This window comes from Thamnophis sirtalis, unplaced genomic scaffold, assembly GCF_051295495.1.
Source record: "Thamnophis sirtalis isolate CommonGarterSnake01/CBP01778 unplaced genomic scaffold, rThaSir2_p1.2 scaffold_2, whole genome shotgun sequence".
Taxonomy (NCBI): domain Eukaryota; kingdom Metazoa; phylum Chordata; class Lepidosauria; order Squamata; family Natricidae; genus Thamnophis; species Thamnophis sirtalis.
This window is the reverse complement of record NW_028261382.1, coordinates 99,758,410-99,786,208: the sequence shown is the minus strand read 5'-3', so window position 1 is coordinate 99,786,208 and position 27,799 is coordinate 99,758,410. Positions and strand designations below refer to the sequence as shown.

The 27,799-nt window shown below is 48.3% G+C and overlaps 4 protein-coding genes across 5 annotated transcripts; 2 read left to right on the top strand and 2 right to left on the bottom strand.

Annotated features, from left to right (window-relative positions):
* Nucleotides 1-609: 609 nt before the first annotated feature.
* Nucleotides 610-6,882, bottom strand: FDXACB1 (ferredoxin-fold anticodon binding domain containing 1). Its single transcript, XM_087706526.1, has 5 exons — nucleotides 5,810-6,882; nucleotides 5,219-5,375; nucleotides 3,801-4,004; nucleotides 2,806-2,964; nucleotides 610-2,498 (listed from the first exon to the last, which is right to left on the bottom strand). The coding sequence occupies exons 1-5, from the start codon at nucleotides 5,985-5,987 to the stop codon at nucleotides 1,373-1,375; spliced, it is 1,824 nt and encodes a 607-aa protein (XP_087562652.1). The 5' UTR covers nucleotides 5,988-6,882; the 3' UTR covers nucleotides 610-1,372.
* A 170-nt stretch (nucleotides 6,883-7,052) lies between these two features.
* CFAP68 (cilia and flagella associated protein 68) lies at nucleotides 7,053-14,192 on the top strand. Of its 2 annotated transcripts, XM_014055532.2 has the most exons (4): nucleotides 7,053-7,167; nucleotides 10,746-10,973; nucleotides 12,185-12,251; nucleotides 13,716-14,190. In XM_014055532.2, the coding sequence occupies exons 2-4, from the start codon at nucleotides 10,749-10,751 to the stop codon at nucleotides 13,892-13,894; spliced, it is 471 nt and encodes a 156-aa protein (XP_013911007.1). In that variant the 5' UTR covers nucleotides 7,053-7,167; nucleotides 10,746-10,748; the 3' UTR covers nucleotides 13,895-14,190. The 2 variants fall into 2 exon arrangements, with proteins under 2 accessions (XP_013911007.1, XP_087562649.1); XM_087706523.1 differs by lacking the exon at nucleotides 7,053-7,167 and having other exon boundaries at nucleotides 10,403-10,973; nucleotides 13,716-14,192.
* Nucleotides 14,193-14,195: 3 nt separating this feature from the next.
* On the bottom strand, nucleotides 14,196-17,615 carry CRYAB (crystallin alpha B). Its single transcript, XM_087706525.1, has 3 exons — nucleotides 17,241-17,615; nucleotides 15,628-15,750; nucleotides 14,196-14,542 (listed from the first exon to the last, which is right to left on the bottom strand). Exons 1-3 carry the CDS (start codon nucleotides 17,586-17,588, stop codon nucleotides 14,339-14,341), a joined length of 675 nt encoding a protein of 224 aa, XP_087562651.1. The 5' UTR covers nucleotides 17,589-17,615; the 3' UTR covers nucleotides 14,196-14,338.
* Nucleotides 17,616-22,764: 5,149 nt separating this feature from the next.
* On the top strand, nucleotides 22,765-27,559 carry HSPB2 (heat shock protein family B (small) member 2). Its single transcript, XM_087706522.1, has 2 exons — nucleotides 22,765-22,967; nucleotides 26,146-27,559. Exons 1-2 carry the CDS (start codon nucleotides 22,871-22,873, stop codon nucleotides 26,586-26,588), a joined length of 540 nt encoding a protein of 179 aa, XP_087562648.1. The 5' UTR covers nucleotides 22,765-22,870; the 3' UTR covers nucleotides 26,589-27,559.
* The last annotated feature ends 240 nt before the right edge of the window (nucleotides 27,560-27,799 follow it).

Below are 27,799 nucleotides of genomic sequence, written 5' to 3'. Positions count from 1 at the left end.
GGTGATGGGGTTAAGAATGGGGTTAATCTTTGTCAATGGGCCATTGACAACCAATTGTGTTGTATTTAAGTATGACAATTATAGTATAGATTATATAGTATAGATTATACTATACTATAAAAAGGCCTGAGCCAGTCTATTCCACATAACAAAGACCTCCCCCCTTCAGCTCCAGGGTGATGGGATTAAGGCCTGATAGTATGAGCCCTTCACCCATCTCACCACAGGGCACCTGGGAAGAAGCCAGGCTCAGCCAAACATGGACTCACAGCCTAGAGAGTTGCCCCTGCATGCCCCCTGGGAGTCTGACAACCAATCAGAATGCAAGATGAAGATCAAAGGCCAGAGTGGGGATAAAACCAGGGACTTTCAGCATCTCGGCTTCTCTTTTCTTCTTCATTCAACATCTGGAAGCCTCTGATCCCCCTTTTCTGTTCAGGAGCTCAAGCCATGGGACCCTGTCCACCATTAAAACCATCTTTCCAAGCAGCCTCCATGTTTCCAGTATCTTTTCCCCCACTTGGAGCTGAACCCAGAAGGACGTTTCTTCCATCACTAATAAATACGTTCCATAAGTAAATAAATAAAGCTTGCTCCTTGGGGAAACTGTTTTTATCTTATTTTATTTAAATTCCAGCTCTATTATTTTTATAAATAACTCGAGGCGGCCAACACATCCAACGCACCTCCCCCACCCTCCTCTTTCGCCCGCACCACTGGCCCCGCCAAGTCCGTGCTCTACATGGGGCAGCCTTTGAAGAGTATTCGGAGACTACAACTCGTCCAGAATGCAGCCGCGCGAGCGATTGTGGGTGCACCTCGGTTCACCCACGTTACACCTATCCTCCGCGAGCTGCACTGGCTGCCTATTGGTCTCCGGATACGCTTCAAGGCGCTAGTCGTCACTTATAAAGCCCTTCATGGTATTGGACCTGGGTACTTGAGAGACCGCCTGCTGCCAATCACCTCCAATAGACCGATCAGATCCCACAGATTAGGCCTCCTCCGAATTCCATCCGCCGGCCAATGCCGACTGGCGACTACCCGGAGGAGAGCCTTCTCTGTGGCTGCTCCGACCCTCTGGAACGAGCTCCCCGTGGAGATTCGGACCCTCACCACCCTCCAGGCCTTCCACATAGCCCTTAAAACCTGGCTGTTCCGACAGGCCTGGGGCTAAAGAGCTTTTGTCCCCCCTCGAATGGTATGGTTGTTGTGTGCTTTTAAATTGTGTATTGTTCTGTTCGTCTTTTTTATTCCTTATTTGTACCCCACCCACCCCTTGACTTGGATTGTGAGCCGCCCTGAGTCCCCTTTGGGGAAAAGGGCGGCATAGAAATTCAATAAATTCAATTCAATTCTCCTTCTGGTTCTCCTACCTAACAACCACCCGGAGGCGACGCTGCAGCTCCTCCCTAAGGGACATCTGCATGGCCGCCGCCTGGGGGCGAGAGAGCGCCTTATCGCAAGACTGGTAGGTGAGCCTGTAGCACAGGCTGGTGGCGTGTGGCGCGCGCGGGTGCCGATAACGGTCCAGCAGCTGGATAGACACAACCGTCTCCAAAGACACACACCTGGCAATGGTGTGGAGCTGGATTTCACGGAAGGTTTCTTCCTCCAGAAGCCAGAAGCTGATGTTGTGCCCGTAGGCTGGCGGGTGGAGGGAAAAGTTCTGGAAAACGCCTAAACGGCCCCCCGAAAACTGGCCCGCGAAACGCTCGTCCGAAGTCCAGAGCATCCGCCAGTCAAAAATGCCGCAGGCGCACATGGCCAGAAGATCGAGGTTCAAAGAAACGCAAAGCGCGTTTTGGTGAACGCTTGACGCCTGCCACTGAACGGTACTTATTGTCCCGACGCGAAATTCCTTTGGGTTGGAATCAAAGCCCTGGCAGCTCACAGACACGGCGTATTTTGGGTTGAGCAGAAACGGCCCGTAAGAAGGTAGAAAGATATCCTGCTGACTGATTTCTGGCTCCTGGTTCAGGGAGTCCAGTTTAACCTCCGATGATGGGAGTAAAGAGTTTAATGTGGCCATGAGGCTTTCCACCAGGAGCTGCGCGCCTTCTCCATCTTCCTGAACTGCGCAGATGAAGAGGGCCTCGTGAAAAATAGGCGGCACGTGGACAGAAATTTTGCATTTTTTAAAAGCCAGTCCACTGAAGGCCAACAAACTCCGAGGAGGAAAATCTCTCTGCTTTACAATAGAATGGAGAAAAACCAACAGGGAAGGCCGAAGATAATATTGTCCTAAGGTCCAACTCAAATCCTGGTCCTCATCCGTTCCAGGATCCCTTCTGGAAGCTAAAAACTTAATTTCAGGGTGACTTTTGGCGACAGGAACCATCCAAAAGGCGTCCGATGAAAGAGAAGCAGTTCTGTCTTTGAATACCAAAGGAAAGGAAGAATTTGCCTTCTGAACTGCGAACGATCTGCCGAGGCCATCGATTAGTTTTTCATTTATAGTTCTCACGGGATGCTTCGAATGAATACCTAAGTGGTTCCTAGTTCAGGTTATAAAAATATTAGGAAGAAAGCAGTATTAAACAAGGCAAGCCAGTAACCTCAGACATTGTACTTTCAAAAACAGCAAATTACTGATGGGAGCAGTGAATGTGAAGTGTGTTACGATTTTTTTTAGCCTATTCGTTAGTATTATTCCAGTTGCTCAGATATCAGTCCAAAAGGCATCTGGATTCCAAAGGAAATGTAGATCCCCTTAAATGTTCCCTTTAAGAGCACGCCCATTAGCCAAACTGATTACATTAGGCAGAGATCAGACTCCAAGGATCTGGAAATGCAGCTGCATACCTGCTTATCTTCTCTAGGAACATCTGTGGGATTTGGCAGGAGACCGATTCGCCTTCCAGCTCCATTTTGCAAACCGAAGGTTGAGAAGGCAGAAATGGCGCACTCCGGGTGAATATGTGATTCAGAGCGCCTTCTAGGCAGAAAGATTTATCCCGATTCCTAGGAAGAAAGCCGATTAAGTTTGGAGGCAGAAGAATCTGTGCTTTTTTTTTTCATAGAAAGTTTTATTTTCCATTTTCATAGCATATAATCACATGTATGCTATTACACAGTCAATATCATGTTGTATTATTAAGTAATTACATCAATTCATCTCACCATCAACTACCAAAACAATAAAAAGAAAACCCCAGTTATTGGCTCTTCTGCTCTACATACACCATATTTATACCTTATCCGACACTTTCTTCCCCCTCTCTCCTCCCCCTTTCTACATTCTGTCTTCCCTCCATCATTTTCTACTCTACTTCCCCTTCCTTTCTCCTTCTCCTCTCTCCCCTTACCACTCCTCCTTATACACCTCATCTTCCCCCCTCACCCTCTCCTGTCCCTCTCTTCCTATCTTTCTTCTCTCCTCTGCTTCCCACTCTCCTACATCCTGTCTTCCCTCCATCATTTTCTACTCTACTTCCCCTTCCTTTCTCCTTCTCCTCTCTCCCCTTACCACTCCTCCTTATACACCTCATCTTCCCCCCCTCACCCTCTCTCCTGTCCCTCTCTTCCTATCTTTCTTCTCTCCTCTACTTCCCACTCTTCCTCTAAGTCGCTTGGTGTATTTAACCTGTTCCTTTAATAAATTTGCCTCCCACAAAGGCCCGAGAATCAACAGGGCCATAAATCTTCTGTGCTAGAGGTAATAGAAATTTAAATATGGGACATACTAGTTTTATAAGAGATTAATCCTGTATGTGCAGTTCTCACCCACAGAATTTGCATGATGCAAAAGCCCTTTCTTGGGCAACATGGCACCTGGCATAAGATCAACCACAGCTTACCTGTAGCCTGTACTTTGATATCCGTCGACATCTCTGATATTAAATGGCTCGATGCCGCTCAAGATAAATCCTGCTTCTGCTGCCATCTCTGCAACTTGCCAGCTGTTGTGCCACTCACGCACCGGCAGGTCTGCAGGGGTGCCCCCTTGCCCTTTGCAAAGTGCCACGTGGACGTCTCCTTTCTCTGCCAGAACATCTGCACAGCTGGAACACACACACACACAAAAAGAGGGGTGTCATTGTCACGGAGCTAATGCAGCAAACTGTCCTTCTCAGAAGAAGGGAAAACAGCTCCAAAGGAGTCTTTTCAGCAAACTTCGGAAACATTGTCTTGCATAAAAACCTTTGCTGTCAAGAGGTTTCAAACCTTTATTGTCAGAGTACAACATGTGTACGGTGAGATTGGCTGAGCCTCTGCTTCTCTATCTCCTTCCAGATGGCAGGAAAATAAAGAGGGGCTGACCAGGGTGTGAGTCAGCCCTGAGGATTTTCCTCACTCTTCTAAGGCAGGGAGCCCTAGCAATGTTGTCTAGTGGTATCAAGGGACAGCCCGCAACACTTTGTGCTGTGCTCACCACACTCTGTAATGTCTTTGTATCTGCAGCTGTCAAGCCGGGGTATCACACCATAATAGCAATAGCAATTAGACTTATATACCGCTTCACAGGGCTTTCAGCCCTCTCTAAGCGGTTTACAGAGTCAGCATATCGCCCCCACAGTCTGGATCCTCATTTCACCCACCTCGGAAGGATGGAAGGCTGAGTCAACCCTGAGCCGGTGAGATTTGAACAGCCGAACTGCAGAACTGCAGTCAACTGAAGTAGCCTGCAGTGCTGCATTTAACCACTGCGCCACCTCGGCTCTCTAATGCAATGAGTGAGGACGCTTTCTATTGTGGACCGGTAAACCTACAGTGCATACAGGGAAGAACGAAAGTCATAGGAATCCTCAGTTATATTTCTTCTGCCCATACCATGGCCAATCCAGCAGCTCTTTACACAAAGCTCTTAAGATTAACAAAGATGTGTCTGCAGGGAAGTTCAAAAGGTAGCTCTATTTTCCTGACATCTATATTTTGAGGCTTCTAATGCAAAACATAATGGCCTTGAAACAGGCACACACATGGAACCAGGAAAAATTATGCAGTCCACCACTCACCACCCTCCAGGCCTTCCGCAAAGCCCTTAAAACCTGGCTGTTCCGACAGGCCTGGGGCTAAAGAGCTGTTGCCCCCGTCTCGAATGGTATGACTGTTGTGTGTTTTAAATTATGCATTGTTATGTTTCGTTTTTTAATTTTTTGTCTGTATCCCCCTTCCCTGGTTTGAGTTGTGAGCCGCCCTGAGTCCCCTTCGGGGGGAAAATGGCAGCATATAAATATAATAAACAAACAAACAAACAAATCTTGCTTTCTCTCACCTGTAGAAAAACTTGGCAAGAAGCTCCCTGTTCTTTTTTATTCCACCCTTTTTCCCACAGTGGGGGAAATTGAAATAAATACGGTCAAAATCCCTCGTAGCTGGCAAGAAGTATTCCTTCAGTTTTGTGCAGTTGACAGAAAAGTAGACTTCGGCACCTGGATTATTAAAAAGAATAATAATGCACAGTTTAACACTTCATTTTTTCCCCCGGATAAACAAAATATAAGGATAACAAAAATGCAACAACAACAACAACAATACGCGATTATGGATGAAACATCTAACAGTGATACCCTTTGTCATCGGAGGACTTGGTACCATGTCCAAGAATTTTATAAAATACGTCAAGAAATTGCAGTTCCCACCAGCGGAACTGCAAAAAAACTGTGCTACTCGGAACGTCATATATTTTAAGAAGGTAACTTAGTTGATACCTAGGATTCTGGCAGCAATCTGTATCAACCATCAGTGCCAGTCAATGATATTTGTGATGCATTTTTAAATGTTCGGTTGAGTTGAGTTTCATGTTTAATGAATAAAAGTTTATAACAACAACAACAACACTGCTTCCCCCCCACAGATTGTTTACCTTTGTCTCTCAGAAACTGTACGTTGGATTTGGTGAAAGCTTGTTCAGATATAGACTCTTCACTACCGTAGCAGGTGGCAATAATATGAGTGTCACAGCCTCTTGCTTTGTACAGATAGACTGAGAAGGAAAAATTTCCTTCCCCAACCAGGAGGAAACGTGCCAGTTGACGCTGCATGGAGGAAAACGATCAGGGACAAATGCCAGAATTTGGATTGTAGAAGACTTCAGGGGATTCTGCTCCTTTAGTCTGTTGCTCCTGAGGCAATCGGTTGAATCATTTTCGGAACAGGAAATAAGGAGCTGCAAGCTCCACCAGATCCCTTGTTCTATAGCAGAGAAACAACTAAGCTTCACTCAGCACCAGCCAGCGTAGCCAATGGCTTGCAAACTGGGGAGCTGTGCCCCCCAAACATGCAGGAAGCACCTCCTGATGGATTAGAGAAAAGATCCTGGCTTTCTGCCTATAAACTACCTCCCAAGGATGCTGCAGGAGTGAAACCAAGGAGGTAAAACTGTCACAGTCCAGGTTGTTTTTTGCACAAGAAGCAACAGGTGGAAGCTGATCAAAGGGAAATGCAGGGAAATGGAACTGAGGAATAATTCCCTGAGAGCGAGAACAATCAATCAAGGGAACAGTTTGCCTCCCCGAATTGTGGTCGCTCCATCGCTGGAGATTTTCAAGAAGAAAAAAAAAAACCCTGGATAATTTATCCAGAATATATGAGGCCTCCTGCCTTGGGCAGAGGGGGTTGGACTAGATGACCTCCAAGGTCCCTTCCAGCCCTATCAACCTATGGTTTCATTCCACTGCTCTCTTTCAAACCACACCCCGGGGTGTGATATATTATATTATTGTAATATATTATATTACTATATTATTGTAATATATTACATTACTATTCTTACCACTGTTATATTCATTGGGAGAGGAAAGAAAAGGACAGGCTGACACCTGGCTGGGGATGATGGGTACGGCACCCACAGCCAGCAGGTGCCTATTTTTGTCTATTTTTATCCCCCCTTCCCAAATTCCCTTCTGACCAATTTATAAAACAAATCCAAGAAAAGGGGAGGGGGAAAAAGGATTAAAAAAAATACTGCAAAACTACCCCAAACTTCCCCGCTCGCTCCCTCCTCCCCCTTCCTAGCCCCGCCCCTCCCAAGGGGCTCCCGAAGCGCGGTCGACCGTTTTGCGCGTCACTTCCGGCGCGAGCGGCGCCCTCCCCGCCTTCTTCCTGCCGCGCGGCTTTCTGCGGTTGCCATAGGAACGGCTCCACTCCTTCGCTCCTGCCCCGCCCCTTTCGTGTTTTCCTCCCCCCCGAGGTTTTTTTTGGCGGCGGGGGCGTCTTGGGCAGGTATTTGGGGGGGGGGGGTTGATGGGGGCAATTATTTCTTTCCTTGCAGCTGTTAGAGGGTCGTTTTTCGGGCCTGTCACTTCTTGGGAAGGGCTGAGACGGTAGCCTGGTGGGTGGTGGAGCCTCCAGGTTCAGCAGCAGTCTATCGTCTCTCTTTTTTCCCTCATTTTTCCCCATTGGGGAGGGGGACCCAATGTAAGCCTGCCTAGCTGGAGAGGACAGCCAAAGGCCACTTAGCTCAAATCAGGCCACCCGTTGAAGAAAAACCTGCTTTTAAAAAAGAAAAGAAAAGAAAAAGGAGGGGGAGGGGCAAAATGCCTGAAAGCTGGGCAAAGCATGGTTTCTTTTATCAAAAAAAAAGGAAGGAAGGAAATAAAGAAGGGCATAAAGAAGGGAGGGACAAAAAGAGAAGGGATAGAAAGAGCGAGGTAGGGAAATAAAGAAGGGAGGGAGGAAAAGTAGAAAGAAGGGAGAGAGAAAGAAAGAAAAACAAGGAAAGGAGGGAGGGAGGAAAAAGGGAAGGAAGGAAGTGAGGGAGGGAAAGAGAAGGAGAGAGAGAGAAAGAGAAAGAAAAGGAAAGAAGAAGGGAAGAAGGAAGGAAAAGTAGAAAGGGAAGGAAGGAAATAAGGAAGGGAGGGAAAGAGAAGGAGGTAGAGAGAAAGAAAGAAAAGGAAGGAAGGAAGAAGGGAAGAAGGAAGGAAGGAAAAGTAGAAAGAGAAGGAAGGAAATAAGGAAGGGAGGGAAAGAAGGGAGGAGAGAAAAAGAAAGGAAGAAGAAAGGAAGAAAGAAGGAAGGAAAAGTAGAGAAGAAAGGAAGAGGGAAGGGAGGGAAAGAGAAGGAAGGAGAGAGAGAGAAAGAAAAGAATGAAGGAAAAAACAGGAAGGGAGGGAAAGGGCTTTTACAGTGGGACGGTACCTCTAGAGAGCATTTAGTCCAACCTTTTCCGAGGAATGCAGGGTAGGATACAGGGTTCTTCTAAGTTGGTGCTGCTTATAGCATGGCCCAAGGGTCCCGGGGGCTTCCCTAAGACCCTCTCCGTGTCTGCAAAATCAAAACAAGTGTGGCCAGCCTACGTTTAAAAAAGAAATTACACTATATGAAAGAAACCCCTCAAAGCGTATCTTATTCCGAGTAAATTATAATGGTAGTTTGAGCTACTCTCTGACTGAAAGTAGCGCATGAAATCGGCTGTCTGGGGGTGCCTGTGGGACGTTTGTGCCCCCTCCCCATCAGCAAGAGGGAAGACGGTAGCTGGCCACATTGCTGCCCCTCTCATACCCCCCCTCTCTTCCCACTCCCTGCCTTTGACCACTTTAACCCAGGGACAGCTAGAGCCCACTTAGACGCCTCTTCACTCATGGAGGACGGGCAAGAGAAAGGCAACAAGTCTTAAAATATCTTTATTGTCCCTTGAAATGTACCCTAATCGGCGTGCATTAAAATGAAATGCAACTTCCAAAGGGTCTTAGTTTAGTTTAGTTTAATTTAGTTTTATTGGTCTTGTATGCCGCCCACTCCCGAAGGACTCCGGGCGGCTTACAATAAACAAACGAAGGGGATAAATAGACAAATAGACAAACAACAATTTAAAATACACAACATTCATAGTCTCCACCTCTGACAGGCACTACACTAACATGGCCAAAAAAACACCAAATAAATAAATTTAAAAAACAACAACATGAAGACTCAGGCAGAACAGAAACGGGGACTTAGTCATGCCAGCTGGTGGGCAAAGGGACCAAAGCATTTGGTTGCCCACCTCCCTTGGCAAGATGCAGTTTGGGATGAAAGCCTCTCATCCCAACAGGACAGTGACTTCAGCCCTCCCCAATGATCAGGAGATTACATCACAAACTAAGCAAATTAGGAGGGTTTTTTGGGTGGGGGGGGGCTGACTTGCCCCAGGTCCCCATCGCAGCAAAACCCTTGGCACTTTTAAAATCCATCGACAGCTTTCGCACCCAGGTTACAGAGATCTTCCATTTTTCTGAGATCTTCCAATTGAGAAAGGGGGGAAGTAGCTAGAAAATGTGGGATTTGGACGAGACCAGTAGTTCCAATGTCACCACCACGAGTTCGGACTCCGAGGTATTTCCGGCTGCCGAACATCCGGATTTCTCACCGTTCCAGGTTGAAAATATTGGGGGGAAAAAAATTCCCTTTTTTTCCCCTTTTGATTATTCTCTTGGCCATCCATTTGCTACTCTGGATTAAAATGGCTCTCAAAGGACCTGACGTTGCAAATGGGGCAAATACAGATAAGTCCTCGACTTACGACAGTTCGTTTAGTGACCGTTTCAAGTTCCAGCGGCACTGAAAAAATGTGGCTTACGACCATTTCTCAAACTTACATCCTTTGCAGCGTTTTGCCGCGATCACGTGATCAAAATTCAGGTGCTTGGGGGAGCGGGTTCATACTTAACGACGGTCGCAGTGTCGTGGGGGGTCACACAATCCGCTTCTGCGACCTCCTGACGAGCGACGTCGATGGGGAAGCCCGGTTCACTTACCAACCGGGTTAATAATTTAAACAATATGGGGACTAAGCATTAAAAGAATGCATAGAATTTCTGACTAAATGAAAAATGATAATTCAATATAAATATGCATAGGTATGCTAAATGTAATTAACATATGATTAATAATATTTCAGCTGTGTTACGTAGAATATAGTGATTGATATAAAAACAATATATTGAATAATCAAATAAGAAGCTGAATAAGCAATAATGGAAGATCTCAATGCAAGATAAATGCTGGTGTTAATGTTGGTTATAGAAGTTTGTCAGATGGAACAGATGTGATTGGTAATATTTTATTCACATCAAAAGGTATGATAATTCAGGTAGGGTGATCGGTACAAAAATAGCATGTTGAAATATTGAATAAGTAAACAACAAAAGATTAACATTTAATATAAGGATGTGTATTATTACTAGCTATAGCAGTAAGACTTATATACCGCTTCATAGGGCTTTCAGCCCTCTCTAAGCGGTTTACAGAGTCAGCATATCGCCCCCAACAACAATCCGGGTCCTCATTTTACCCACCTCGGAAGGACGGAAGGCTGAGTCAACCTTCAGCCGGTGAGATTAGAACCGCTGAACTGCAAAACTGCAGTCAGCTGAAGTAGCCTGCAGTGCTGCATTTAACCAGTGCGCCACCTCGGCTCTTATGTGATACTCAGATACTCACACACTGATATGTAAAAAATAAAAAAAACTTGGGGGGAGGAAACATTCGGGTTACTAACTTATCAACTGTAGTGATTCGTTTAACAACTGTTTCAAGAAAAGTCGTAAAATGGAGCAAAACCGATGTCTCACTTAACAATAGAAATTTTGGGGTCGTACGCTGAGGACGGCCTGCACGTGGTGGTTGCCAAGGACTCGAATTCAGTAGACCAGGTGACTGGCTGTAAATGCAAGGACCGGTCATACGTCACTTTGTGGGGGGGGGGGGCTTGTTGTAACTCTGAGTGGCTGTTAAACGAATGCCCGGAAGTTGAGGACCGCTTGCGAGGGGTTCCTTGGTTTTCTGTGCAGCCCTTGGCCTGTTTTCCTGTCTCCCTCCAGGACATGTCCCTCTCGTGCTTCTTTAACCCTCTTCATGGCTGCTTGCTCCACGCGGACGGCCACGGGGAAGTGTGGACCGACTGGAACAGCACGTCCAAGTTCTTCCAGTATGGCTGGCGGTGCACCACCAACGAGGACATGTACACCAGCCCGACCCTCCTGGGGAACTGGAACGAGGAGCGTTACGACATCCAGAAAAGGAGGCAGCTCAAACCTCTCCCTTCCCAGGTCAGGCTCTCTTGGGACGGGACTCTGGCCACGGAAAGAGACGTGGCTAGTTATCAAGGTTTTTTGGGGGGGGCTTATAGCTCTTCAGGGAGTCCTCGGTGCTCTCTGAGTTTGGTAGTTTTCTTGCAGACGTTTCATGACCCAGCTAGGGAACATCATCAGTGCTAGAAGGGAATGGAATTTGGGGAGGGGAGGAGGAGAAGTGTTGGGTGCTTGGTGCTCTCTGAGCTTGGTGGTTTTCTTGCAGACGTTTCATGACCCAACTAGATAACACCATCAGTGCCAGAAGAGAGAGGGGTTTGGGGAGTGGAGGAGAAGAAGGAGAGGTGGAGTGGGGGAGGAGGAGGAGGAGGACTGTGGGGTCCTTGGTGCCATCTGATCTTAGTTGTTTTCATGCAGACATTTCATTGCCAAACTAAGTAAATCATCAGTGCTAGAAGGAAGTGGGGTTCATGGGGAGGAGGAGGAGGAGGAGGAGGAGGAGGAGGAGGAGGAGGAGGAGGAGGAGGAGGAGGAGGAGGAGGAGGAGGAGGAGGATGGTTGGGTCCTTGGTGGATTCTGAGCCTGGTTGTTTTCTTGCAGACATTTCCTGACCCAGCTAGGGAACATCACCAGGGCTAAAGGGCGTTTTATAATTTGCAAAAATCTGAAGCTCAGCATTCAGATTTCAACATAGGATGAGATGTGTGTTCCTTTTTTGGTCAGGGGTGATAACTCTGCGTAGCCTTGGGGGGCAGGCAGCAGCTGCGTTCACGCATTTGCACCCACCCAACACTTGTTCCAAAGGATGGTTTGTTGAATAATCTCTTGGTTTTTCAAACCACTGCAGATGGCCTTCACGAATGACCGTCGTGTAAAACCCGGAAAATCCACACTTAAGATTTTGTGCTGTGTGAGTTCTCTTTCAGCCTCACCTATCACACATGCCCTCAAAAGCCCGATTGGGCTTATTATCCGGGGAGGTCTTATTTTTGGGTAAACGGTGTATTTTTTGTTTTGCTGCAAACTAATTGAGCCTCACAAGACTGACCTCTGAGTTTAGGAATTGGGAGGGGATCGCATCACGCTCCTCGTTTCCCGCTGTTGTTCTGTGAGTCACGGTTTGCTTTGGGGAGAAAGCCCCCTTTGCTCGAAGGCTGGGCTTGCTTGAGTGAAGCGCAGGGGGCTTTGGGATGAAGCGTGCACAACTGACCCCGCCTTTTGCCTTGCAGTACACTCACTATTTCGAGTCCACCTACGCAACAGACTATTCCAAGGAAAAGCCTCGCAGATTAAGAAGTAGGTGCACAGAACTAACACGCAGATAGAAAACACACAGCTGGGAGAGCAAGGGTGTGTGTGTGTGTGTAAAATAAAATATAAAATAAGACCCTTATTTTCAGGGAAACCAGTATGTATGTATGTATGTATGTATGTATGTATGTATGTATGTATGTATATGTATTTAGTGTCACAACCCCTGGTATGCCCAAATATGGAGGAAGCTAACTGCTTCCATTCTCTGTCTATCGGCTCGTCACAAGAGACAATCCAGACATAAACCCAATATTTTTACTGTTGCCTGTGTTACATTTGTGTTGTATTTGTGCTGATAAATAAATAAAGGGAGGCTAGAATAGATCTATTTCAAGCTATTTAGCTCTCATCAGCTAGCCATACCCTTACTGGGATTAGAACCTGTGCTGTATTACATCTTAGGCAGATGTGTTAACCACTAAGCCACAAGGTTCTCCTCCTTTATCAGCTGAGCCAGGGAAATAGATATGTATTTAGTGTCACAACCCCTGGTACACCCAAATATATATATATATTCCTACCGGGTTTCCCCGAAAATAAGCGCTTGGCCTTATTTTCGGGGAGGACTTATTATTTTTGAGGTGCAGGAGGGGGTGAGCGTGGTCACCGCATGGCTGCTGCTGTGTTGCAATATTTTCGCGGAGGGCTTATTATCAGGGGAGGGCTTATTTTGAGAGAAACAGGGTAGCAGAAAAGTCAAAATAAGACAGATACAAGTGCCGGTAGCATGTGAGCTAAGAGATCCCAAAGGGTCTCGATGAATTTGAATTTCACCATTGCCCCCAAGTCTTTGCTTGGGATATTGATTGACTCTGATCTGAGACCCTTTAAACTTTAAACTTTAATAGGATGTGGGTTTTACAGTGTGTGGGTTATCCTCCGCGAGCTGCACTGGCTTCCCATCGGTCTCCGAACGCGCTTCAAGGTGCTGGTCGTTACCTTTAAAGCCCTACATGGCTTGGGACCTGGATACCTACGGGACCGCCTCCTGCCACACACCTCCCAACAACCTATAAGATTGCACAGATTGGGCCTCCTTCGGGTACCGTCAACCAGACAATGCCGGTTGGCGACTACCCGGGGGAGGTCTTTCTCTGTAGCTGCCCCGGCCCTGTGGAACGATCTTCCCGCAGAGATCCGGACCCTTCCCACTCTCTCGGCTTTCCGTAAAGCCACTAAAACCTGGCTGTTCCGGCAGGTCTGGGGCTGTTGACCTCAAAATATGGTCCAGCCCCACTCAGAATGGAGTGCATGATGTGTTGTATTTTATATCTATCTTTTCTTTCTTCTTTTTTTCTTTGATTTATTGTATTGTTAGCCGCCCGGAGTCCCACGAGATTGGGCGGCATACAAATGTTATTAAACTAAACTAAGTGTTGTTATACACACGGACAGACATGCTTCCTTTTCCTCTTGCCTTCCTCCGTCCTGTCTGTCTGCTCTTAGGGGTGACGCGAGAGCCCCACTGGTTCCCTGGACACCAGCCCGAGCTGGAGCCTCCGCCAATCAAGCCCACCGCCCGGTCGTGCTACATGATCGATTACGAGTCCCCGCACGGCAGGCCAGCCTGCTCCTTGGTCGAAGCGAAGCCCAAGGAAGCAGCGGAGACGCCGCCCAAGCAGTAGGCCGCTGCTCCAGGATCCCCTGGGGCTGGAAATCTCTGCCGGAGGGTCTCCTCGCCCCACCGCCAAGTTCAGAAGAAGCGCGGTTGCCTGAGCCGCCGTTCCTAAAATAAAAGAAATGCCTGCCAGGAGACTCCCGACATGTTCGCCTTTCCGTTCTGGTTCCTTCCTAGTTTCGTGGGTGGCTCTCTTCGCAACTCCACAGCCGGATTCAACCCCCCCTCCCCCCCCCACTCAGGACCTCCGAGCCTTAGCTAAGATTGCAGCTGGCCGTGAAGATTGAGGGGAGAAGCTGCCCCCCCCCCCCGTTTTATTTGTTACTAAAAAAGCTCGCGTGCCTATCTTTGCACAGAGAAATAAAGAAGAAGATTCGCTTTGCCGTTTCTGTCCTAGAGAGAGGCTTTCTTTGGTGTATAAAAAAGGGGGTTGGGGTCTCCGAGGGTCTCTTCATTTCCTTGGTCCTGGGAGGAGGGCCGATGTTGCTTCCCGCGTGACGGGGATGCTGCGCTCCGGGACTTCCTTGAGTTTCCTTGGTCCGTTCACTGTCAGGACGCCATCCGAGGAGAGGGAGGAGGTGATGGTGAGGGGGTCCACGTCGGCTGGGATTCTGTACTTCCTGTTGAACTCGCGGGCGATGAAGCCATGTTCGTCCTTCGTGGGGAGAGGCAGAAAAGGCGTTAGTTTGGGAATCGGCCTGCAGGAGCCTGTTTGGTCCAGTGGTGAAATATGGTGGTCTAGAAACCAGGGGACGGGGAATTCTAGTCCTGCATAAGGCATGAAAGGAGAGGAAAACCAGCTAGGTGACTTTGGGCCCATCACTGGGAGATGGTGAGTTCTAGTCCTGCATTAGGCATGAAAGCCAGCTGCATGGGTTTTTGGCCAGTCCCTCTCTCAGCCCAATCCACCTCGCAGGATGGTTGTTACGGGGAAAAATTGGTGGAAGAAGGAGTAGTAAGTATTTCCGTTCCTTTGAATTACTTATACAGTAATAAAGACAGAATATAAATCTATTGAATGATGAATGAATGATTCTTGAATCTGTCTATATAAAAACGGCTGTGTGTATGTTTGTTCCAGAATAACTCTGGAACGCCTTGAGTAATTTCAACCAAACTTGGTACAGAGATGACTTACTCTCTGGAAACAAATACTGTGGGGGTGTCTTACCCACCCCTAACACCCCTCGGGATGTGTGTTCTGTTAAGATACAGCCTGTTGTGCCTTCAAATGGCTTCTACTGTGCAGCAGAGTGCAGTTGCCATGGTAATGGCTTCACAGTACTCCACAAGGGGGAAAATCCAACCTTAGAAATTACGTTTGGTCCGGACATTTTCCCCCTATAAATAAATACCCGGGCAACACAGGGTTATCGGCTAGTAAATAGATAAAATAAGCAGCATCTTACAGTGGAAAAGCTCTTGTGTTCAGCTTTCCAATTTAGGTTTCTGGGTGCTGGGTTAAGAACTATCCTCTCCCTGAGAACTGGACAAGTTACCCCGAAAGAACCTGGGCAATTTCACGATTAACCTCATCTCTACCCCTGATGTTAAATGAAACAATAAGTCAATTAATTTGGCCTCCCTCCATGCCCTGCTGTAAGCCTCGCCAGGTGCGGCTACGTTGGCCGCGTGGCCTCTCCAGAGTCTCTTCGGAGAGCAAGATGGGCGACATATAAATGTAACCCAGTTCCCCTCCTGTTGCCCTGCCGAGCGGGCTCATCCCCCGAAGAGACCAACCTGCCGCTCCTCGTGCTTCCCCTGGACCTCAATCACGTTCCCCGAAACCTTGACCTTCAGCTCCTCCGGCGAGAAATGCTTCACGTCCAGGTTGACGGAAAACTTAGCGTTGTCCAAATGCATCTGACGACAAAAGAAGTTTGGGTTAGGTAATAAGATTTCCTATTTATCAGAAGTTGGGAAATTCTAGACCCAGAGCACTCCGGCGTGTTTGTGCGCCTCATTGCAAAGTTTGACTCCACCCCTTGTAAAAATAGACAACATTTGCCATCGTGTGGAAGTTGCTCCAAATGAAGGGAGCTGAGGAAGATACAGAGCCCATCGAGTGGCTGCTCTGATTGTTGTTGCTGTGTGTGTGTGTGTGTATGTGTGTGTGTGTGTTGGGTTTTCTATTGGGGATTTGTAAGCTCCTGGAGGCAACGAGAGTGAGTTGGGCGGCTACATATAAATGTGTGTGGCTGTGAACGTCGGAGCATAAGGAAGGCCAGAGAATGGAGGCCTTTGAACTCTGGTGCTGGAGAAGACCCCTTGGACTGCAAGGCCATCCAACCGGTCAGTCCTAGAGGAGATCAAACCTAACTGCTCTTTAGAAGGCCGGATCCTGAAGAGGGAACTCAAAGACTTTGACCATCTAATGAGAAGGAAGAAGGACTCCCTGGAGAAGAGCCTCATTATGGGAATGGTGGAGGGCAAAAGAAGAAGAAGGGGACGGCAGAGAAGGAGGTGGCTGGATGGAGTCACTGAAGCAGTCGGTGTGAGCTTCAATGGACTCCAGAGGATGGTAGAGGACAGGAAGGCCTGGAGGAACGTTGTCCATGGGGTTGTGATGGGTCAGACACGATTTCCCAGCTAACTAAAACAATATATAGATGATAGACAGATAGGCAGACAGACATTGATTGAGAGAAAGATGATAGGTGATAGATAGATAAATAGATGGGTGGTGGGTGGATGAATGGACACTGATTGAGAGAAAGATAACAGGCAATAGATAGATAGATAGATAGATAGATAGATAGATAGATAGATAGATAGATAGATAGATAGATAGATAGATAGATAGATAGATAATGATATAGAATAGAGAGACAGACAGACAGAGAGATATTCATTGAGAGAAAGATGAAAGGTAAATATATAGATCTTTGAACTCTGGTGCTGGAGAAGACTCCTGCATTGATTCCCTTGGACTGCAAGGCCATCCAACCGGTCAGTCCTAGAGGAGATCCACCCTGACTGCTCTTTAGAAGGCCAGATCCTGAAGAGGAAACTCAAATCCTTTGGCCACCTAATGAGAAGGAAGAAGGACTCCCTGGAGAAGAGCCTCATGCTGGGAACGATGGAGGGCAAAAGAAGAAGAAGGGGACAGCAGAGAAGGAGATGGCTGGATGGAGTCACTGAAGTAGCCGGCATGAGCTTAAATGGACTCCAGAGGATGGTAGAGGACAGGAAGGCCTGGAGGAACGTTGTCCATGGGGCTGGCGATGGATCAGACATGACTTTGCAACTAACAACAACAACAACATAAATGTCCTTAATGTAATAAATCCCTCAAACGGTCAGCAGGTGCCCTCTGCAGGCATCCTGGCATCGGCGCGAGGGGAAGGGTTTACCTCGGGGAGTCCGCTGTCTATCCACCCGGCGTTCCTGAAGGCGAAGGGCCTCGCCAGGAAGGAGCCCAGGGGCCAGCTGCCTGCGAAGAGTTCGGATTCCATGGTGGGCTCCCCGAAATGTTGGCTGGAGAGGCGGCAGGGCGAGGGGCCGGGGAAGAGCCGTCTGCGGAAGAAGGGGTGGTGGATGGTGACGTCCATCTCCCCCCAAGGAAGCGGCCGGTGGCAGTGTATCCTGGCGAGCCGAGGGGGCCCGGCTTTATATGCTTGCCTGGTGCCAGGATTTGCCCTGGCTAAATCCTTCCGACCCATGATGTCAGTCCTGCTTTTCTGCCTGCGTCGGCCGGCCATTGGCTGGGGGGTGGTGGCTGGCAGAGGCGCCTCAGTGCCTGCATGGCAGATGGAAAAGAACACAGTGAAATTCTAGCTGGTCAGCAGCTTCTCTCCCACCCCCCCCCACCCCCACCCCACCGGTCTCTGGAAAAGAAAAGAAAATAAAGGCTTAGCCAGCGTGATCCACATTCCTGCTCCTTTGGGCGCCGGCGCGAATCCTGCCTTTGACTATCTTTGTCTCGGAAAGAGTGCCAGGAAGCTGGCATCAGGCTGGCATTCAGTCATCCGGCTCACAACAGCCTCCTGCTGCTCCTCTTGGGCTGAACGGCCACGGGAAAGGGACTCGGGCCCTCGCACCCTCCCTGGGGGAGTTGAGTCATCTTGGCCTGCCAAGGGTTGGAAGATGAGGTCACCCCCCCCGTAACGCTTGAGGATGATGGCCGTTGGGTTAGGGAGCGTAAGGGAAGGGGGGGGAGAGAAAGGAAAGGAAGGGCAGGGAGGGTCACACTCCCAGTATCTGATCTCTGCTGTGAATGTCACGGCAAAAGGGTACGTGGTCAACTGGGCTTGGGATGTTGCAAAGACTTTTGATGGTAGTTAGAAGTTGGATTCAATGGATCCGAAATTATTTCCTTCCTTCCTTCTTTCCTTTTCCCTTCCTTCCTTCTTCTTTGCCTTCCTTTCCTTCTTTCCTTCCTTCTCCAGTTTCCTAACTTTCCTTCTCCAGTTTCCTTCCTTCCTTCCTTCCTCCATTTTCCTTTTTTTGTTCGCTTTCCTTCCTTCTCCTTCCTTTCCTTCTTTCCTTCTTTCCCTCCTTCCTTCTCCATTTTCCTTCCTTTCCTTCCTTCCCTCCCTTCCTTCTTAACCTTTCCTTCTTTCCTTCCTTCCTTCTCAATTTTCCTTCCTTTTCTTCTTCATTTTCCTTCCTTCTTAACCCTTCCTTTCTTTCCTTCCTTCCTCTCTCTCCTTTTTCCCTTCTTCTCTTGCTACCTTCTCTCTCCTTCCTTCCTTCCTTCCTTCCTCCCTTCCTTCTTTCCTTCCTTCCTTCCTTCCTTCCTTCCTTTCTCCCTCCCTCCCTCCCTCCCTCCCTCCCTCCCTCCTCCCAAGGCAGAAGGCTTCAGACGCAGCCTGGGTCATTCATTTCAGCCTTGGGGACCATGGAGAGGGGGCGGGTGTTGCTTCTTTGACCTCACCACCGAGCCAAATGTTTTTAATAGGAGGCTGAGATAGAAGAGATGAATCATTTTTACCACTGGGTTAAATTTAAACCTCTTTGCTCAGGCGGGCGGGAGACCTACGCAAGGCTGTTCCCGCCAGTCGTGACTGCAGCACCTCCAGCAGGCCATGAATGTGGTTGGACCAGTTTCCCACGTCTCCTCTTTCTTCACCACCAACTATGTGAGGGTGGAAGCACTGCCATGCCTTTCCCCCGAGAGCCGAGAGTTTCTCCTCGCCAGGCCTGGAGTTATCCTTTTGCTGAGTCTAAAGTGACACCTGGACACAATTTCCAGACGGTCAGAATAGCAATAGCAATAGCAGTTAGACTTATATACCGCTTCATAGGGCTTTCAGCCCTCTCTAAGCGGTTTACAGAGTCAGCATATCGCCCCCAACAATCCGATAGATAGATAAATAGATAGATAGATAGGTAGATAGATAGATAGATAGATGATAGATAGATAGATGGATAGATAGATAGATAGATAGATAGATAGATAGATAGATGATTGATAGATAGATAGATAGATAGATAGATAGATAGATAGATAGATAGATAGATAGATGATAGATGATAGATGATAGATAGATAGATAGATAGATAGATAGATAGATAGATAGATAGATAGATAGATAGATAGATAGCAATAGCAATAGCAATAGCAATAGCAGTTAGACTTATATACCGCTTCATAGGGCTTTCAGCCCTCTCTAAGCGGTTTACAGAGTCAGCATATCGCCCCCAACAATCCGATAGATAGATAAATAGATAGATAGATAGATAGGTAGATAGATAGATAGATAGATGATAGATAGATAGATAGATAGATAGATAGATAGATAGATAGATGATTGATAGATAGATAGATAGATAGATGATAGATGATAGATAGATAGATAGATAGATAGATAGATAGATAGATAGATAGATAGATAGATAGCAATAGCAATAGCAATAGCAATAGCAATAGCAATAGCAATAGCAATAGCAGTTAGACTTATATACCGCTTCATAGGGCTTTCAGCCCTCTCTAAGCAGTTTACAGAGTCAGCATATCGCCCCCAACAACAATCTGGGTCCTCATTTTACCCACCTCGGAAGGATGGAAGGCTGAGTCAACCCTGAACTGGTGAGATTTGAACCGCTGAACTGCAGATAGCAGTCAGCTGAAGTGGCCTGCAGTACTGCACCCTAACCACTGCGCCACCTCGGCTCAGAAGAGGGTGGGTTAAATAAAGTTTGTCATCAGATGCTGGGGGACAGGACGGGACCCAGTGTCAGCCTCTATACTCGCATGCTTGCTATCGGCTGCCATAGTAACGGGGAGGGTGGGGGGGCTCGTGGTATTTGGGAGGGGAAACATGTCGATGGAGATATCTCGGAAAAGGGAGTTTTGTCCTCACCACTTTCTGCCTGATGGCTCGTGTCTAGGTTTGGTCAAGGCCAACTGTCTTTGCTTACTAGCTGAAGGAGGCCACCTGAAGATGCGCCCCACAGGACACCCTTGGGGGGGGTTGGAGATTGGACATTGGGTCGGGGTGTCTGGGGGAGGGATTTGGGTAATCGTTTGATATGTGCCAGTTTGCGCTTTTTTGCTTCAGATCTTGCTTCACTTTTGCTGTTTTCAATTCATGTCCAGCAAAAGTACCTTTTCTCTAATTCAGTGGTTCCCAAACTTGGCAACTTTAAGACTTGTGGACTTCAACTCCCAGAATTCTCCAGCCAGCAAAGCTGGCTGGAGAATTCTGGAAGTTAAAGTCCACAAGTCTTAAAGTTGCCAAGTTTGGGAACCACTGCTCTAATTAAATGGAATTGGGGGTTTTCTTTCTTGGATGCTGAAGGAGGCACGCCTGACACCCACAACAATGGCCTCCACTCTACAGCTTCCTGAGTAGTTAGTACTTCTCCTTGGAAATCAGATCCTGGGATCATGATGGGCCTCTGAGTAGAGAACCTGTCCGTGGTTACTTGGAAATACGACCTGTTCCCGAGTCAAGTCCATCCCCGGTGTGCTTTCACTCAACAAGTTCTCTGTTAAGGAGCCTCTGAGTAAGCCTGCATTCAGCAATAAACGTCCCTATTTATATGCAACCGTGAGGTCAATAAACACATGTTGTTGTGACTCTGTGAAAGGGTGGAGTGGACATTTAGCACAACAAGTTGGGTTAGATTTTGACTCTGAACATTTGGAGAGAGAAAACAAACAAGAAGCTTCCAAAACTTCATGCAGAATAAGTTCCTCATTTACTTTTCAGGAGCCCTTGGAAATAAAGAAAAAGTATAGTTCATGGTTGGAAAATGTTGTGGCAATAAACCCCTAAGATTATTCCTAGACATGTAACGTTTCCAGAGCCCACTTGGGGAAGGAGAACTGGCAGAAGTGGGGAGACCGAAGAGATTGGGGCTCTGCAGGGTGGGAGGGAGATGGTGCTGCCCTCTCCTTGGAGACCCCCCCCCCAGAGCAAAGCCATTGGAAGGGGGCTTTATTAGCCGCCCTGAGTCTCTTTGAGAGTGGGCGGCATACAAATTCAATCAATCAATCAATCAGATGCAGTCGCTAGCTGTCAGCCATTGGGAGCAGGGAAGGTTTGCAGCCTGATCTACCGATGCAAATATAAGATGCGTGTTCTCACCCAGGCTTCCCAAGAGCATAAAACAAACTCCTTGTCCCAACAAAAAAACCCTTTTATTAATTTTCTGTGTATTCTGCTCATTCACATCCAGCAAAGTCTTTCGAGGGAGGATTTACAGTCACAGACCTTATCTGGCTTGGAGAGCTGCCAGGCCGATCTCTGCAGAACTTGGCCAGGAGCCTCGGAGAGTCACGAACCCATTAAACGAACTCCTGGTCCCGACAAAAACCCCTTTTCTTAATTGACTGTGAATTCTGCTCATTCACATCAAGAAAAGTCTTTCAAGGGTGGATTTACAGTCACAGACCTTATCTGGCTTGGAGAGCGGCCAGGCTGAGATCTGCAAAACTTGGCCAGGAGTTTCAGAGTGTCATGAACCAAATAAAAGAACTAATTGTCTCCTGCAAACTCCACTCCCCTTTTGCTCCTCTTTTATTTCCTTTGGGAGGGGCCATTCATTGTCCACCTGTGGCCTTACTCCCAAGTCGACCCCTGTTCTTTAGCTCTTCCCTTCGTCTGGCAACTCTGTGCATGCGCACACTGGGAACAGGCTCCAGCTGTTCTTCTGCCCCACTGATGTCTGACTCTGAAGGCAGCTGATAACTGGCATACGGCCCTGGCCCCCTCTCTGCCTCCGACACAGAGCCCTCATCCGAGCCTTCCCCAGACTCCAGGACTGGCCCATCTTCCTCCCCAACCTCCTCACTGTCCGAATCTGCTGCCAACTCTGCAGGCCACCGGCAGACCACAACAGTTGCCTGGTGTATCCAACCAATTGTGGCGAAGCGAGCCAGGGCTTTCCGGCGATGTCCAAACCAGCCTCTCCACGGGGCTACAGATGGCTGTGCATGAGGCACATGGGAAGCCCACCGTTGCACGCATCTTGGAGGTCAGGCCCAGCGCATTCAGGAAGCCCTGCAACCATTGGATAAACAGATTGCAAGACGCCAAGGAAGGAAGCAGCCCAGCCTGTGCACGATTGTCTGCCTCTCGCTTCAATTTGGGCGTGAAAGTACCCAGGAATTTTGCACACTTCCGCGTGGCGAGAGGCCCCTTAACCACGGACAGTGGCACCAACAGCCGGGCAGCATCTGAATTCAGCTGCTGTCCGATTCGAATTCTAGGAGTCACATGAGATTCCCCCCCCCCCCGTAGAACACCCCCCCCCACAAGCCACAACATCAAGGGCATCTGCCACCCCCTTCTAGTAGCCAGTAGATGTTCTCCTTGGGGGGGGGTTGCAGAGCCACGAGCATCTGGCCCTCCCTGGGGGCTCAGCACAGCGGGACCTGCCTGTCTATTTCGGTCCATCTTTTATCGCTTCCTCCCCCCACCCCACCCCGGTGGAATTTGCTTGATCCAAGTGTCCAAGCCAGACGTCCGGCCGGCTGCAACCTTCCCAAGGAAGGCGTTGGAGAGAGCGGGCATATCAAGACAGCTTCCTCACCATGGCACAGCAGCACAGCCTGCCCCACGCCTACCCTATGAGCCCGGAATGCGAGTTTGCCAACCCCAGCAAGATTTACGACCAGAATTTTGGAGAAGGTAAGGCGGGCGGGGACTCCTCCCCCACCCCCACCCCAACACCCTTCCAGCTTGCAGATTTTTCGGATGTTTCCAACTCTGGGATGGAAAGACCTTCCCGGGAATAGTTAACCTGGGGTCCCCACTCTCCGTCCCAGTGTGCTAAAAAGTGCATCGTGAGCCTTCTATGGCTGGAGCCTGATCTTTCCCAGGCCTTGATTGTGTGGTTGTGTAGATGGAAAGAACGAGATGATATCTGGACCATGGATATCTGGATGGAGGTCCTGTGCTTGGGGAAGGAGGAAATTCCACATCAGTTTCGGTTAATTTTCTTGGGAGTCATCCCTGCTGAGCGTCCTATCCACTGTCAATGATGGGTGGGGAGTGGAGAGGGACATTTTTGGGGGCCAGCGGACACATTTTGGGGATCCCAGCCTTGTAAGGTGGTCAGTTGTCCATAAACAACTCCGTTTCGTAGATGATTCGGGCACCCATAGGACTTCCTTCTTTGCTGTAAAGTTTGTAGGTTGTTGTGTTTTTTAAATCCTGCTGCTGGTTGTGTTTCATAGACTCATCGGATAGGGAAATTTATCCTCCCTGCCTCTCCTACCCCAAAGCTTCGCAAAGACAAAGGAGTTTCCCCAAGGAGAAGCTTGCCTTTGCCTTGACTCTTGAAAGTTGGAAGAGTTCCCTTGAGGCCATCAATTTGAGCCCAACCCCCTGCTCAAAGCAAGAGAGGCCCGAATGAAAATCTTCCCAACGGCTGGCCGTTTCTCTTCCGCGTCTACAGGAAAGGAGGGAACTCGCTGCTCCTGGTTCTCAGCCGAATTCCTGAGGTCTGGAAAACCCTCCCTTTCTGTGGTTAATTTGGATGCCGGTGGCAAACATTCTTTAATTATAGAGAGGATTGCTTTTAATTACTCGATTTAGTTGCCACCCGACTCCCGAACAACTCTGGGCAATATAGTAAAAAAGAAAAGAGGGACAAAAGGAAATAAAGGACAAAGGGAAATAAAAGGATTCCTGAAAGCATGAGGGTGATGAAGATACGGCTGCAAAAAGATTTGGACTTCTCTCTGGCGAGAAGCTAATAATAATCTCCATCTGCCTGCAGACAAGGAGATGATTCTGCCTGTCCGTTCCCCTCCCTTGGCACAAGCACAGCCGGTGGAATGCAGTCGGCTGGCACGAAGAGGGAGCTTTTTTTGGGGGGGGGGGAAACACTGCTGCTGGCCGGAGTCTTTGAGAAGCCCACTTAAGCGCTGAAAAGCCCAGCTGGCTCGCCAAGCCGAAACGCCCCTGGAAGGAATGCAGAGGCAGCCATCGGCCCCATCGAGCAGCCTGCAGGGGGTGGAGCTCTTGGCAGGAACCGGTGGAACAACTGCCTTGCACAAGGAGGGGTGGGGGGGGGTTGTCTTTGTGGCCCAGCTAATCGTGCCAGGGCCTCCCGACGACATAACCGGGATGGAGCCCACTTGGGGAAGGAGAACTGGCAGAAGTGGGGGGGGGGGGCGAAGAGATTGGGGCTCTGCAGGGTGGGAGGGAGATGGTGCTGCCCTCTCCTTGGAGACCCCTCCAAAGCAAAGCCATTGGAAGGGGGCTTTATTGGCAGTATGGGGGGGTCTTTCTTGGCACCAGGTGGGGGGACCTTCCTTGGCTCTCTGCCCAGCTGTGTTCTGACTCGGGCTTCCCAAAAGCACGAAGCCGACTCCTCGTCCCCTATAAAACCCCTTTTATTTAGTTTTAAAGGGAATTCCTCTGCAGCAAAGTCCCAGCAAACAGCCTTTCAAGAGATTCCGCAACTACAGACCTTTATCAGGCTTGGAGAGCTGCCAGGCCGATATCTTCCAAACGCCAAGCTGTAGCAGCAAGTACTTGGCAAGAAGTCAGGAGCAGATCTTCGCCCTAATAAATGGAACGAATTGTCTCCTGCAAACTCCACTCCCCTTTCGCTCCTCTTTTATTCCCTATGGGAGGGGCCATTCACTGTTAACCTGTGGTCTTATCCCAAGTCGACCCCTGTTCTTTAGCTGTTCCCTTCATCTGGCAACTCTGTGCATACACTGGGAACAGGCTCCAGCTGTTCTTCTGCCTCACTGATGTCCGACTCCGAAGGCAGCTGATAACTGTCAGATGGCCCTGGCCCCCTCTCTGCCTCCGACACAGAGCCATCATCAGAGCCTTCCCCAGACTCCAGGACTGACCCAGGTTCCTCCCCAACCTCCCCACTGTCTGAATCTGCTGCCAGCTCCACAGGCTTCCGGTGGGCCACAATACACTGCATCTGGAGAGGGACAGGCCAGGAAGGGACCATGCTCGGCAACGGAGCTGTAATTCCTCCTCCAAGGAAGAGTCCATCTCCACCAGCAGCCCTTTTGAAGCTAGTGGACAATAGCTTTTCAGCGGGTGGAAATGCCATGGAGTCTCTTCCAAGCTTCAGAGTAAAAAGGCTTTGTGGGTTTTTAAAACCAAGGATTAGCCTTCTGCACAATATCTTTGCTTAGCTGTGGAAGCAACAGTGGGCTTAGAGGAGCAAGTCATGAGCTGGGAGGGACCTTGGAGGTCTTCTAGTCCAGCCCCCTGCTCAGACAGGAGACCATTTCAGACAAATGGCTGTCCAGTCTCTTCTTAACAAGCCTCCAGTGATGGACCAGCCATAATGTCTGAAGGCAACTTCTTTCCCACTGGTTAACTGTCCTCTCACTCTTAGGATGTTTCTCCTTAATTCCATGTTGCTTCTCTCTTTGATTAGTTTCCAACCATTGTTTCTTGTTCTGCCTTCAGATGCTTTAGAAAAAGTTGACCCCTTTTTCTTTCATATGTCGTAGAATTTCATACAGCTGCTTCTAATCTGCAGAAATTAAAACCCGTTGCTTTTTCCTCGCAGATTCCTCCTCCTGCTCAAAATTGCTTTCTCTCTCCCCCCCACCCCACTGCTTTTTCAGCCATAACATAATAAGCCATAATCCATACAAGAGAATATTTGTAACTCAGGGATGAAATGAGGGGTCCTTGGTGGTCTCCGCGCTTGGTTGTTTTCTTGCAGATGTTTCACGCCCCGAACATCATAGGCAGCGTACTGATGATGTTCCCTAGCTGGGTCATGAAATGCCTGCAAGGAAACAACCGAGCTCAGAGAGCTGCAAGGACCTCTTATAAACCATCATCTATGTCAAGCCACTGTCCTTGTTTCTTCCAGGCCTTTCTCCCGGAGATATCCTGGCTCCCACCTTGTACCACGGTTACTATATCAGGCCCCGGATTAACAAACAGCTGGAACGGGGGATTTCGGAAGTCGCCCTCAATGAACACAAATTCCAAGTTTTCCTTGACGTCTGCCAGTTCACCCCCGATGAAATCGCTGTCCGCACCGTGGACAACCTCCTGGAGGTGACGGCCCAGCATCCTCAGAAGGTGGACCGCCATGGATTCATCTCCCGTGAATTCACCCGGACTTACATCCTCCCTTTGGACGTCGATCCTCTGTCGGTCAAAGCCGTCGTGACCCACGATGGCATCCTGAGCGTGGAGGTCCGGCGGACGGGGAAGGAACTGAAGTCCAAAGTCAACGAGGTGGAAGTCACCTGCCAAGGACAACCTGAGAGGAAAGAAGGAAGTTCAGGAGATACCTCAGATCCCTAAAACGTCCTTGTGAGATGACCTAATTTTGGTCATGTTGAGTAGGTGAGTCTGGAAGTGGTCTTTCATGGACACCAAAAGGCCATATCTTGTTGGTCTCCTTGGCCTCTTCTCCTCCTCCCCAAATAATTAGGGTAGGGGTGTCCAAACTGGGGTACTTTAAGACTTGTGGACTTCAATTCCCAGAATTCCCCAGCCAGCCTGGCTAGGGAATTCTGAGAGTTGAAGTCCACACGTCTTAAAGTGCCCAAGTTTGGGCAACCCTGAATGGATTTTCATTCCAAGAAGCTTCTCCCACAAGGTCTTCAGAGCTACAGCTGATCTTTTCAGATCTCTTCTCTAACCCTCCTTTCATCAAAATATCATTCCCAGGAATTATGGTGGAAGGCAGTCAAGGCCACTGCTCCAGTTTGAAACCTGTGTTATGGGTGAACCGAATTCCTTTTCGTTTGGCATTTTGAAGGGCTCCCAGAATTCCTACCCTTTTCCTGCCAAACGGGCTAGGCTGATGGGAGTTGTGGTCCAAAGCATTTGGAAGACCCCGTAGATTGGAGGAGGTGGCCCTCGCAACGTTGCTGGCATTAAGAAGGTCTCAAATGATTAAGCCTTGCCTTCTTTACCAAAGAATTAAATTGACTTACCTGTTGAGACGGGCTTAGATTGACAATTTTATCATAATTCCTGCCATTTTCAAATGATCGCCCCCTTTTGATTTTGGAATTCTGTGAAGCTTTACTGACTGCCCTTTCTTTTGTTCTTAGCTGCTTTTACTCATCTGTTGATGCTTCAGTGAGATTTTAAAATAAAAAATAATAATAATTAAGCAAAGAACCTGCTTTCAGAACTATTGATGAATCATAACTTGGGAGAGGAATGTAAGTAAGTAAATACATAAATACAAATAGCTCACCACAGTGAAAAAACTCCACGTTCACCTAACTCTAGATTACTTAGCTAAACTTTTCATCCAATAAACTTTTCCCATCATATTGACAAAAAAAAAAACCCAATTATTTTCCCCGTCTCTGTTAACAATGAAGTTTGATAAGCTGCATAATATTTACATTATTCATCATTGATTACGTTTAGCCAATCGAGTGAATCATGAGAGTTACAGATTAGACTAGGCTGAAATTTAGCTAGCCAGCTTGCAGTTCCCTGCTTCAATTGAAGAGTTTCTGAGTTCATAGAGAAGTTTTAAGGAAGTATTATGC